The sequence below is a fragment of the Euprymna scolopes genome, chromosome 37 (assembly GCF_053919585.1).
Source record: "Euprymna scolopes isolate OS-2025 chromosome 37, ASM5391958v1, whole genome shotgun sequence".
In the NCBI taxonomy this organism is placed as follows: Eukaryota; Metazoa; Mollusca; class Cephalopoda; order Sepiida; family Sepiolidae; genus Euprymna; species Euprymna scolopes.
Genome location: NC_136518.1, coordinates 13,220,911 through 13,234,718, shown reverse-complemented (window position 1 = coordinate 13,234,718; position 13,808 = coordinate 13,220,911). Strand labels below are relative to the sequence as shown.

General features: G+C 35.2%; 1 protein-coding gene across 1 annotated transcript in view; it reads left to right on the top strand.

Annotated features, from left to right (window-relative positions):
* The window catches only part of LOC145261093 (laminin subunit alpha-like), a 192,906-nt gene that overhangs the window by 111,108 nt on the left and 67,990 nt on the right, over positions 1 to 13,808 (top strand). The window contains exons 35-42 of the mRNA XM_080119281.1: positions 168 to 289; positions 1,906 to 2,014; positions 5,602 to 5,715; positions 5,849 to 5,967; positions 7,306 to 7,392; positions 9,313 to 9,524; positions 10,003 to 10,103; positions 13,604 to 13,784. Coding sequence (XP_079975407.1) covers positions 168 to 289; positions 1,906 to 2,014; positions 5,602 to 5,715; positions 5,849 to 5,967; positions 7,306 to 7,392; positions 9,313 to 9,524; positions 10,003 to 10,103; positions 13,604 to 13,784 — 1,045 coding nt within the window. The remainder of the gene's footprint in view (positions 1 to 167; positions 290 to 1,905; positions 2,015 to 5,601; positions 5,716 to 5,848; positions 5,968 to 7,305; positions 7,393 to 9,312; positions 9,525 to 10,002; positions 10,104 to 13,603; positions 13,785 to 13,808) is intronic.

The window sequence follows — 13,808 nt, the reverse complement described above, 5'->3', positions numbered from 1 at the left end:
CTTAAAATGATTTTCTTAATCAAAAACCTTTGTTCAATTTACGTGATCTTTGGAATATTTTCGTTTCATCCATTTTTTATTTTATTTTATTTATTTATTTTTTTAATGTAGGGAATTTGGAACAAGAACCAATTTTTGTAAAAAGATTTTTCATTCTCAAATTTCAGTATTTCTTTGTCCATGATGGTAGTGGCAGTCCAGTGAAAAGGGAACAGTTCATGATGGTATTGGTCAATCTGGAAGCAATCTACATCAAGGGCACTTACTACAAAGACGAAAGCACAATAAGGTTAGTGTCTATTTGTATTCATTAGCTAACAAGCAGGGGAGGGGCAGCTTTGCCAGTCATAAAAATATGCTTAAATATATTTTAATTGATGCAAATTGTTTTATTAGAGTCGATTCTCTATTGAATATTATATTGTACCTAATATATAATATATACTGATTTCAAGTCTAAACATGACTTTGGTGCCATCAGCTAGAATAAAAACTATTTAGCTGCATTCCTTCATTTAGCATTCCAGCTGTGTTCCCTACTGTTTAAGCTAACCCGATAGACAGTTTTAAAATTAAACCACTTCTAGCTATTAGTCTTACGTTAACTAATACAAATACGTCGGCAAGTTGAAATGAACGCTTTACATTTCAATTTGCTAACTTCTGGATGCATTATTAATCCATCCAAATATTTTACTCATTATAAACCATCCTTGGTGAAGGATTACTATTTCCTATTAATTTCAGTGTTATTTGACGAGTACTTAAGAGTTTATCAAACATTTACATGTAGTCTGATTCTATTTCTATAGATTAAAGTAAGATGGATTTTTGTGGTGGGTGGCTTTTTTCTTCCTCTCCTTTATTGACTTTGTGTGAGACAATTTAGGTTAGTCATGTCGATCTGGTCAATAATGCAAAGAACTCTCCTCATAATAAATGAAAAGTCCAATTTATAAATAACTATTTGAGTCTACAGCTTAAGTGAATGACTAACTTGCAGCATTAAATCTTCGCTTGACCAGACCGAGATAGCTCTGTTTAAGTCTGTTGGCTGAGGGACCCAACAGGCCAGAGGCATCCTCACCCAAACTGCTTTGGTAGCTTAACTGCTCATAATAGAATTGGCTGCAAGGACCCGTGGCATAATGAATAAAGTGCTCAGAAATAATCAGTTCCATGCGGCAGTTTTTTGTAGGTTGAAGGTTCAATCCTCACTATTGTCATAGTGTGAATACAGATTTTGATTATGTGGGCTACCGTTCTCAACTGGAGTGTTATTTACACATTTCAGCCAATGTGACCTCCGACCTTAACGTGTATCTTGTCTGCATAGAATTTTTAACCTTCATTTAATCCATGAGGGTAGCGTGCTCTTCTGTTTTTCTGGATTAGGTAAAAGTCCTAAGTAATTTGCAATTGTATTTTGAGGATCACTTGCACTGAGGATTCAACCTCCAGAAGAATGTACTTGTAAATTTGTGTTTGAATGTAAATTTTACCATTTTATTCACTATGCTATGAGCCTGGGTGACACTTAAAATACTATTAGTCCCCTTTTGCCTTCTTGTCGACTCTAGTAATCAGTCACGCCTCAATATGGTACATGTACGTGGCTTACCTTTTAATTTGCATGTGAATGGCATTAATTTGCCTGACCAGTTGAGGATAAAATTTATTGTGCATCGCCATTTTTGTTGTTTCTATTAACCGAATTTTACAAAATCTTTGAACATTTCTGAGACTAGCCATAAAAATTGTCCCTACAATTTTATGAAAATTTGTTTCCTGCAGACGTTTTTTTTTTTTTTTTTTTTTTTTTTTAGAAGAGGACTTTTCTCTTTACTTCATGATGCATGATGACTGGCAAGCATGTTTTCACTTTTTTTTTTTTTTTTAACTCAGTTTGAGTAATGTTCAACTGGATGTTGCCATGGAAAATGGACGAGGAGAACCGGCATATACAGTAGAGCAATGTCATTGCCCTCCCAGTTACGAAGGAACGTCTTGTGAGGTAATATTTAATGGCTTTACACACTAAGGGACTTCAACAAAGGGGTTAGGATTTTGTTGCTCTTCTGTAATAGGTCAACAATTCCCTATGTAAAAAAAAAAAGTAGAGGCCAAATTAAATTTCTGTGGTATTTATAAGCATAAATCTTCGGGCTAAGATCGGTGTAGTATCTGTTCTGATGCTACACTTCAACTTTTTCTATCCTCGGTCAATGGAGAAATTTTTCATGGGTGAGAAAATTATTTTTGTTATCCAGAGTGCCCCAGTTTGGGAGCTGGATTTCCTTCACATTAAAAACCGACTTTGTCTTAACTTTGCCCTCGTGGAGAGGTAAGTAAATAGGAACAAGAGCACTTCTGTAAATTTCCTATTGATTTAAGTGGAGTAACCCCATTTCACCAAGATCTGTTTTTTTTTTTTTTGTTTTTTTTTATGGAATTTGGGATACTGAAATCAGGAATTAAAGCTAAAATCTTTTTTCTTTTTATTTTTTATTTTTTTATTTTTTTTAAAATAAAATAGTCAAGTCACTTTAACATTTATTTTTAAAAGTTGAATCTTCTTGCAATTCCTTGATGACAAATTATACAAAAATGCCGAAATAAGAGAATTACGAAAAGGAGTTAAATATATTAGTTTCTTACTAGGAGATGCAGATGAATTTAAGATCGACACGAGTTCTTCAGGAGGGAACTGCTTCCTCCTTTTCTATTCATAATTGTTCTCTATGCACTTCGCACATCAATCACCAGTCGTGATGGCCTTACTTTGAAACAACGCTGTAGCAGTAGGCACCCTGCTCAAATGCTAGCAGACTTGGACTGTGCTAACGACATGCATTCCTTGAGGATTGTATAGTTTGCTTAGGATCTTCTAAAACGAGTCGAGAAGGCTTGTCAAGACGTTGGACTGTATCTCCATGCTCCAAAAACAAAGTACATGCATCTAAATAGATCGAATGCATTGTTGCCTTCATCGGATGGATCAGAAGTGTTGATGACTTCAAATACTTGGGAGGCTATTCCGAAAGCGAACATGAGTGTTAGGATCATGCTAGCATGGCGTGTACTTTATTCTTTAGAGAAAATATGGAAATCTCCAAGAAAGAAACGAAGATGAAAGCCTGCATAGTCGATCCTTCTGTACGGCTCAATCATGGACGTTAAGCGTATCACACTGAAAATATCTCTGTAGTAAATATACAATAATGCTTTGACTAGCATACAACATATCCTGGAAAAGTCACCCAACAAGTCGTATGGTGTATGGTTCCCTACCTTGTTTCCAATATTGGGAGTTGGAAACGTCTAGCACTTGCTGGTCATAATAGTCACCATGATGAACCGGCAGGAAAGCTCCTACTTTGGACTCCAGATGCTAAAAGGAGAGTTGGACATCCATGTGTAACATTGAAATCCATTACTGGAGAGGAAACTGGTCTGGCAGGAACTAAGCTGGTTTCTGCAATGGTCGACCGAGAACTCTGACAATCGGAATTTGTTTGTGTTTCACTTGCACCTATTGGATGAAACAACTGGGTAATATGTATTATTCATCGGACTACTGTTCTCATCTTGAGTGATTTTTCACGACGTTTCAGTCGATATAACTTCCGACCTTCTTCAGGTGTATCTTGTCAAACTCGGAAATTTGGACGGAATTTCTAGCGGAACCCTTTATTCACGAAGGTAGCGTGCACTTGTTCCGTCAACCATGACTGGATAGAGGTCATAAGTAATTCGCAAATGTATATTTCGGTCGCCCACACTGAGGATTCAACCTTGAAGAGAATTTCACTTTTACAATTTATGTTCTCAGTACTCTAACCACTATGCCACGGGTCCTTACGGACAATTCTAGTACGAATTTTAGGAGCCTTAAACCTACTTTTGTATTTCTAGTTGTAAATATCACCATTTATTACTAATTATTACTATATATTAATGTATATCTATCTCTATACTTATTACTTGTATATATATTATCTATTGTTTATAATTACTGGTTCCCATACCATATTGAATTCTATACTAGGTCTACTTAGCAGTTGGTTATTCCCATTGATTAATACTATTAAGATAAGGAATTTGTATGATTTATTTTATTTGGATTATCCTCATCTAGTTTTTCCAGTGAGTGGATTAGTTGGTCAAACCATGAGATGGTATTTATTTGCTCCCCCACTGAGCAAATTAGGCACAAGGCCGTTTTTAATGTGAGGTAAAAACCAGCTCCCCTAAAAGTAGACAAAAAGGGGGCACTCTGGTTACCAAAAATAATTGTCCCAGTATAGAGGGCTTCCCCTCCATTGACTGGTACAAATCATCTTAAGTGCAGCATCTGCCGGAACAGATACTACACCTTCTGTCGAAGTTGGTCAAACCATGATGACAACAACTGTGGAAGGCAGTAATTGCTGTGGATGTACCTATTTACTATGCCTCCCCACGGGACAGAGTTAGACACAAGGGTCGTTTTTTAACGTGGAGAAAAGGTACAAAAATAAAAATTGTCTCAGTCGTGAAGGATTTCTCCTCCACCGAAAGAGAACAAGAAATAGAAGTGCAGCATCTGAAGAACAGATACTACACTTTGATCTTGTCCCGAAGGCCAGGAAACTGTCACAGTTAACCTGATGAAGGCTAGAGGAATAATTGGCCAAAATGTAAAAACTAGATAGTTCAAATAATTAAAATAAAGTAATGTGGGTAACGTATTACTGTGGGTAACGTATTACTGTGGGTAACGTATTACTGTGGGTAACGTATTACTGTAAGACCATGTGCTGCTCTCTTCTACAATCGTCAACACCAATGTTTGTGTGCTATGTTTTTGTGACGCTTTGGCTATTGCCAAGGGGACGTGCACTATTTGAAAAGTGCACAAAACAAAAGGCAGTTTTGCACTAGAGAAAACAAATTATACATTGTGCATAAGCCTGCTCTGCATATGCATCCACATCTTGGTTAATATACATGGTCTTAAGACTTAACTGAGATAATTTGTCGAGGCCATCATTGTCGTTTAGTTGAAGTCTGCTCATCTCGGGTTTACCCCTACCTACCTACCTGCCTGAAACTGAACTCTCTCGTGGACGTCTTGGAATTGCACACTTCCACAAACTGACTCCTAAATATATTAACTTATAATCAGAAATCCTATGTCAGGTCTTTTGTCTTATTCACTGCTCCCTTTGATCTTGAAATTATTTCTGCTGTCACCCCGTTCACTCTTGACCAACTAATTTTACTTCCCATTGCTTTTGTGTGCCTTGGAAGTTCCATGGAGGAAGAGATTCAAAATATTGTCCCCAGTCGCATGTAAATCCCTACTCCCAATCGCCTTGGTGAACTAGTCCCTCACATTGCCCATTGGCTTTGAAGGTGAGAGGGCACAATCCAACTTTGACAAAACTGATAATCTCGTCAATCATAGAAAGCAAAGCTTGCTCGGATACAATTAAAACATCTTTTTCTCTTCATTAAAAATGAAATGAAATATTTTACAGAAGTTTTTGTTGTTTTTTCTAAAGTCTTATCTTTATTTTATTTTTAAAGACTTCATTTTTGTTTGAAATTTGTTTCCAGAAATGTGCTCCCGGCCACTACAGACGGCAGATGGCTCCATTCTTGGGATTGTGTTCTCCATGTGAATGCAACGGGCATGCGACCGAGTGTGACCCCTTAACTGGCGAATGCTTGGTAAGTAAAATTAAAAAAAAAAAACAAAAAAAAACCTTAAATGAAATTTTAAAACTTTAATTCTTTGCATGGAAATCTTTATCAATTGAGTAAACTTTTTTTATTTTTTTTTTTTTATTTTTTTTTTACTCAGAACTGCAAAGATAACACGGAGGGTTTTCACTGCGAAAAATGCAAAGAGGGTTATTATGGTTTTCCCAATACCGGAGGATGTGAAATGTGTTCTTGTCCACATCCAGTTGACTCCAACAAGTAAGCCATTTCTAATTTTTTTTTTTTTTTTTTTTTTTATATATATTAATTGCTCTTAAAATATCTCAAATTTATTGGCGAATATTTGTATTCCTATGCCATAGTACCTTTCTTCCAATGTTTTTGTATAGAAAATATTAACCCTCTCCTATGCAAGAACATTGCTGTCGGTTCCTTTGGCATATGGATACTTGTTTATTCATAAATTTAATTTGAAGTCTATAAACTCATGTGGTTCAAAGGTGGAAGCTATTGGGTTTTTAATTTCCCCATTTCATTTAAACTAGCTGGTGCCTGGCGATGCCCGGGTGTCTGGAGGTGTGTTGAACAAAAAGTGGTAGTAGGCAGGCAGGCTCGAACCTGTACTGTGAAGGAGAAAAAGAATGTAAAAAAAATGAAGTCTTTGCTGTTGCATCCATCGCCAAACTGGAAATGAAGTTTTAAATTAAGGCTAGTCAATCAAAAAGAGGGGATGACTTTCAAAAATATCTGCAAAAAAGGTACCCCTTCCTGAAGAAAAGTGTCCAGTTGAGGGTGAAGGAATTAATGTTAGCCAATTTTTCGATATTTGTCATCTGAAGAGTCGAGCTTCAAGATAATACTGATCCCGTGAACATGTCACCTGTAGAGTTTTATGCATACATACATTTAAACACGGGTGAGATTTATATTATAGATGTTAATGGAGATTGTTTCTGATGGGTAAAATAAAAACATAAGCTTCACTACTACGCTCATGTATCTTTTTGACAACGGTACCATTGCTAAGCACCATACTAAAATGTTTCTCCGAAGTTCCAAAAATTTTAGTAGCTAACACAAAAATGAACAACTTCATAAAATTTCAATAACTGCGATATTATTCCTAAATGATTTTCAAGTGATACAGAATGATGTGTGTGTAACCTGACGTTGACATACCAGTTCTCGTTAGATCATTATTCAATATCAGATGAGGGACTATTGGAGAATACAGGCACAGACACCTCTCTACAAGAGCTGCAGAAACCCAATATCATCTCTTCTGACGGTGATATGCATGCGACTGGGGACAGCCCGTGAAGTTCATACTTCTATAAAACTTCCTCTTTTGGAGTAAGCCAGTTCAAGTCCTAGTTCCGCTTTAGTACGGTATACATGTAAAATACCTATAAATATATATTTATGTATTACCTACTTTTTTACATAAAGATAGTGATAATAAAATCCACTTTAACACTGTACCGGTCATTAAGTGTTTATAGATGGTGTAAATATTAAGGATGAAACCGGAAGTAACTATCCATGTGACTATGCAGTTATTTTATAATTATATCTGAGCTTTCTTTTCTTTTTAAGCTTTGCTGTTACTTGTTACGCCACCGAAGTTGGTATAATCACAAAATGCGAATGTAAACCAGGATATGCCGGTCTACTCTGCGATAAGTAAGTATTCATTTCTACGTTTAATATATCAGAAATGACCTTGCCATTCAACATGAAAACTTTAGAAAAAAAATTTTTTTTTCCTTTTTATTTTTTTATACACCTCTTTCAATGTGATCTTGTAGTGCCACTCTGGGCTTCAGATAGTGTATTTTGACAATACTAACATCTTTGTTAGCTCTCTTACAGTGCACTTTTCCAATTAATATATACTTAGTTAAATTGGTAAATAGAAAATGAATAAAAACATGAATGTTAAGACTGGGTCACTAATTAGCAAGTGCTAACTAAAATCTTATTTTTATAAATCCAAAAATTAGAAAAAACGAAATTTTAAACTTTATATCTACAATTTTATAAGCGTATAAATTCAGATCATTTTATGCAAATTCATGTTCGAATAAAGTTGAGTTAATAATCCCAAGTCGATATGTTCATAGTGTGAATGAGGGATGTAAGTAATATACTGATGTGAGTATTTGGCAGTGTGGCATTATCAGTTTACCTTGTTAGTGTGTATAGCCGTGAGTAGCAGTTAATTCCTGTAAGAATGTGTGCACGAAATGAAGGTTGCTATGTTACATGATAAGGGCTGTCCCCTTTTCATGTAAGTATAAAAATAGTTTCATGAAATAGCAATAGACGAAATTCGAACCTCGTAATTTAGGTTTAGAAATAGATTACGTGAGAATTTAAAAATGTAAAACAAACGTTTGTTTAGAATATAGATAAAATATTTCAAAAGAATGTGAACTGTCAAGTTTGTTATGAAATTTTAAATTGAAAGAATGCAGCTTATAAGATAATGTTTTTAACATATTGGAAAAATAGGTTACTGAGTATAGGTTAAAATTCCTTTTGTAGAAATAGGAAAAGTTTTGGACACGTATGTCCAGAACACGTGAAAGAAAGCACATGTTTTAACATGTGTATGACGTCACGGAAAATAGAAAGTTCTAGGAATAGAGAAAAAACTTTAGAGTTGGTCAGTCGGGGAGAAACTCGGAGAGTCAGTCGTCTAGGAAGCGAGACGTCACTTCAAGAAAAAAATTTGAAACTTTTAATTCTTGATGATGGAATCACGGCCGGTCGTGTGACGAAATAAACCATGTGTTTTGTAAAGCTCGTCTTGTGTTTATGATTCTTACAAAAAGGTAAAGTGAAATTGTATTATGTGTTATAAAATGTCTTACATACACGTCTCGACTTCTCATATCCACAATGAGAATCGACATCTCATGTCTACACAATGTCTGAACAGTGAACACTATCCCCTTCACTCAAAGAGCTTCACATAGCAACACATCTATTAGTCTAAGGAATGAACATTTTAATATATAAGAATCTCTCATAACACGAACACGAACGAACAATCACTCTTTCTTTCTCTCTTTCTCTCAACAATCTATATAATAAAACTCTTACATTAGTCATAACATGAATAACTATATAACAGCTATACGAACTATTGAAATGTTCTTTTTGTCTCCCAAGGCACGGGGGTGAAGAGGGTTGAGCCTGTGTTGTCTTTCGGTACTGTCTAAGTTTTTTTGTTTTGTTTTTTTTAACTGGTTTTATATGGGTTTTCAAGTTTGTCGGTTTATATATGTTGGCATAAACGTGCTACTTTTGCAGTTTGAAACAATTTCCATCGGTTGGAATTAACACGTTCCTGTGAAAACTTGTTTGTTTTATGAGGAAAAGTAGCAATTAGATCCAATTTTCTTAGTATTCATTAAAATCACTTGGCGATTACCAACTGGGTTTCTAACCGGGGTAGGCGCTCTGCCGACTGGGTTATTTTTTTGTTTGTTTTTGGACATCAATCTGTAGGATTGTTTATCTGTTTTATATGCCGTCATGTTTTTACATAAATCTATTGCAACCGTGATTAATATTGTTTGAAAACGTTTCTTTTAGGTGCGATGCTGGTCACTATGGACGACCAACTGAACTTGGAGAGCACTGCCGGGAGTGCGGCTGCAATGATAATATTGATCGAAGTCTTGATGGAAGCTGTGACCATGAATCTGGTGCTTGTCTTATCTGTTCTAACAATGCTACGGGCTCGCAATGTGAAAATTGCCGTGACTGGTGGTACGGTGATGCTGTGGACACTAAAAACTGCCGAGGTAAACAACTTTGTTTGTTTTTTTGTTTTGTTTTTTTTTTTTTGTTTTTTTTTTAAGCGAGATGAAAAAATATTTTTAAATGACCAAAGACGTTTTTATCTTTTTCTCGGTTAACCATGAAATGAATAAATGTAAATCTTTTTTATCAAAGATTATAAAGGAATGTGTTCACATGTTGGTTTATACATAATTCTATGCACGAAGAGATTCCACGCAGAAATAGGTCATTTAACCCAGAGAACACGTCAAGAATTTTGCTATGATTCGCCTGTAAAGAAAAATCTAATTTAATTTTATCAAATCAAATATTTACATGTTCTGATATTCCAAAATAAAATATTTTCATGGACAAAAAAGTTGACAAACGATAGACTTACTTTACTTTATGTATTAAATATAGGATATGCTAGAAATGTTTGAATGAGTGACCATTCATTATGGTCAAACACTTAATTTAATTTTCTCTTTTTATCAATAGAGTGCGCCTGTGATCGATGCGGTTCAGCATCCTGCGACAATAGAAATGGTGTCTGTAGGTGTAAGACGAATGTGGTTGGCCTGAACTGTGAACGTTGTCCGGTAAGTTGACTTTAACATGGCTCTCTCTCTCTCGTTAATATATCTGTGATTACCGTCAGATAAGTCGAGTTAAAAAATTGGAGTAAATTTTTTTAATTTTTTATATATCGGTTGTATAAGACTACTGCTAAATCACGAAACCATAAATCACGAAACCATGTTTGTTTAGCCTAGGCTAGATATTGCAACACCCGGTATCTTATGAAATTTTTTTTTTTTTAACCCTTTCAAGGGTCGTCTTTATTTGCCGAAATAGCGTGTGTGTATATATGGGTCGGACAGCCCAGCACACTGGACCAAAGTGTGTGGAATCGGTTGGCATAGCGTCCAGATCAATAACGTTCTACTCTCCTTCATCCTTCTCTCCTTCATCCTTCTTAGCAACACTAAAACAGGAAGTAATTTTTTTTCTTTTTCAGTTAAAGCTTAAAGCTATATTCAACTTGCTCAGCTGATGCTCTATTATCTAAAACTGAAATAAATTCATAACGAAATCTGGCTAACTAGTTTTGTTTTATCTTATATAAACAATCGGAAAAGTCTCTGCTAATTTGTAGAAGTCAGTTAAAACTATTTTTATGCATATTAAACATCAGATTAATTCATAACTTTTTTTTTTTACGGATTATTAAAGCGTACTTCAAATTTTTCTGCAATATTTTGATCAAGGTTGATCCGAAAACGACATTTAGTCAACAGAAAGGAGTCGTCTCTAATATCATAAACACTAACAAAAGCATTCAGATAGTCTCAGGCTTCAATAACAAAAGGAGATGGGATAATTTCGATTAGCATTAAAACATAAAAAATTTTACAAGCGAGGCTCGTCGACAGCTGGAACAGAATAGGTCATTTTTATGAATAAAGATTTTCAAGTTTTATTTTGAAGATGAAATTTTCAATTGGCAATAAAAACTTTTGCACACACATATATATATATATATATTAGTGATGAGACGATTCTAAATTTTTTTCTGATTCTTAACAAATCCCTTAATATTTAACTATAGTTATTTTTCTGATTGCCAATAGCACACGTTAAATCTGCAAATTTTTTTAGTGTAAAAAAAAAAAAGAAAAAGAAAATACACTTGCGGGGGGTTTAGCTATAGATTTTAGTTTTACTAGTAGTTTTAAAACCAAATATTTATAATTTTATTACTGCCAGCAGTGGAAGATTTTGCTTTAAACAAAATCAAATGAGACAAAAGAATCGTTTTAGGCATCTAAAAATCACCACACTTTTCTGATTCTAATACGCTCAAGTTCCAAATTTTCTAATTCCCAATTCCAATTAATCGTTGCCCGTGTTCAGATGTGTTAAGCAAAAAAAAAAAAAAATAAGTGGTAGTAGGAAGGCAGGCTCGAACCCGTACCATGAAGGAGGAAAAAGTGACATCTTTGCTGTTACGGCCACTGCCAAACCAGAAGTTACGTAGGCTTTAAGGCTAGACAATCGAAAACGGGGATGGCTTTCGAAAATATTGGGGAAAAAAGCGACCCCTCCCTGTAAAGTGCCCAGTTGAGGGTGAAGAAATTGTTTGAAACCAATTTTTCAGTATTGGTTGTCTGAAGGGTCGAGCTACAAAACGATACTAATCTTGTGGAAATCCGTCGCCACTGTCAAAAGTTTTAGGCAGACATGCAAACATACATACCTCACACCCATTATATATATATATATATATAGATATATATATATATATGGGTAGCTCAAATTTTAGACCCAAACCGATTAAAAAGCTTGCCCTATCTTTGAATACCCTTCATGTAAAATTTCAAATGTTTAGACCAGAAATTGTCGGAGTAATTTGGTAGACCACAGAAGTCAAATTTTTTTTAACTTTGACCCCTATTATAATCCCCTTAACATTTGTTTTGGGCTCAAATCAAGTTAGATCCATGTCCAAGGAACCTATATCTAAAATTGTTTAGACCCAAAATTGGCGGAGTTTTGTAGAGTTTTCAAATTGTTGAACTTTGACCCCTTAAAAGCCAAATTTCTGGCCAAAAACGGATCAAAGATTTTCCCAAATCTCAATACCTTGTATATCAAATTTCGAGTCCGTAGACTGAAAATTGAGTTATTGCATAGAGAAATGTACAGACATTTTCACTTATATATATATATATATATATATTCGGTAATGTTCTCCATCGTAAGTGTGCGACAGCAAAAATACAAATTAGTGTTACATATTCCACATATATACCATGGTTTCATTGATATCAGTAGATGTTCACCATTTAGAAAAGGTCTTTACAACTCTTCTCAAATCCTTAGCGACTCATGAAATGACTGTTCAAAACCTGGAATCGGACCATCACTGTTTGAATTCGTTTTTGGAGAAAATAGGGTAAGGGATCGCCATTTACACTAAAGTGTTTTTTTGTTTTTTTTTTCCGGACTACTATTCTCATCCGTAATGTTCTTGTCTCAGACGATGTAACCACTGGCGTTTTTTGTCTGTTTGAAATATGTACAAAATTGACTTGAACCTCTATACTTAATCAATGCGGTAAATTGCTCTCGTATTATATCTATTACCATGAAAATCTTAAGCAATTAACATTATCTGTGCTCATTTTTCTTTTTTCCCTTTGAATTGATTATTACTTAGAAATGAAGTGAAAACTAGTAGATATCCATGTTTTAAACAGTGAAATAAACTCTTGAGGTGAAGAGTAATCATATCTTGTTCAGAATTCCCTTTATATGCAACTAGCCTGGGTGCCCGGCGTTGCCCGGGTGTTGTGTTGAGCAAAAGTGTTAGGCAGGCACACTCGAACTCGTACCGCGAAGGAGGAAAAGAACGTGAAAAAGGTACGCCTTTGCCGTCCATCGCCAAACTGGAAGTGGTGAAGGTTTAAATTAAGGCTAGTCAATCGAAAAGAGGATGACTTTTGAAAATATCTGCGAAAAAAGCGACTCCCTCCTTGTAGAAAAATGCCCAGTTGAGGGTGAAGGAATTAATGTTTGTAGCCAATTTTTCGATATATTCACCAAATTTATGGCGTCATGCTCTGCAGTAGATTCCAACGCAGGCAATTTTGAAGATTTTAAACATTTTACTGACACCCGTCTCCAAGAACATGGACTCATTATTTGTCTAGGTAAAACGAGTCAAAGGGTTCCGTTTGCAATTCTGTGCAGATTCCTGGGTTCGACAAGAAACATCGTCCATGGAATGTGAGGACTACAGTAAAAAATAAAAAAGGGATGCGTGAACTGGCTGTTAAAAGTAAACAAAAGTTCTTTCTATTCTCCTCAATCTCAATTGTTTTCATAAACAGGCTAGTGGTCTGAGCATATGTTGAAGTGTATTCATATGCAAAGCCATTTTATTGGTCGATGGGTTAATTACTGTCTTTTAGCGATTTACATAAAAAAACGGCATTAAAACTGGATTTTTTTCAAAATCTTTAATTAGCATTTTCAATCTCTTCTAAAAGTTGCTTAAAAATGAATCTTTGTCATTTGTGGCTTTTTTTTTTTGCAGGAGAATTACTATGGTTTCCGTAGCTGTGAAGGTTGCAAGATGTGTGAATGCGGCCTAGCCTCCACCTCTGCCCAATGTGATGATAATACTGGTCAGTGTGTATGTCAACCGGGTGTCGTCGGAAAGAAATGTGACCGTTGCCGTGAAGGATATTGGAATTACAAAGTTACTGGCTGTGATTGTAAGTAACAGTTTTGCACCATTT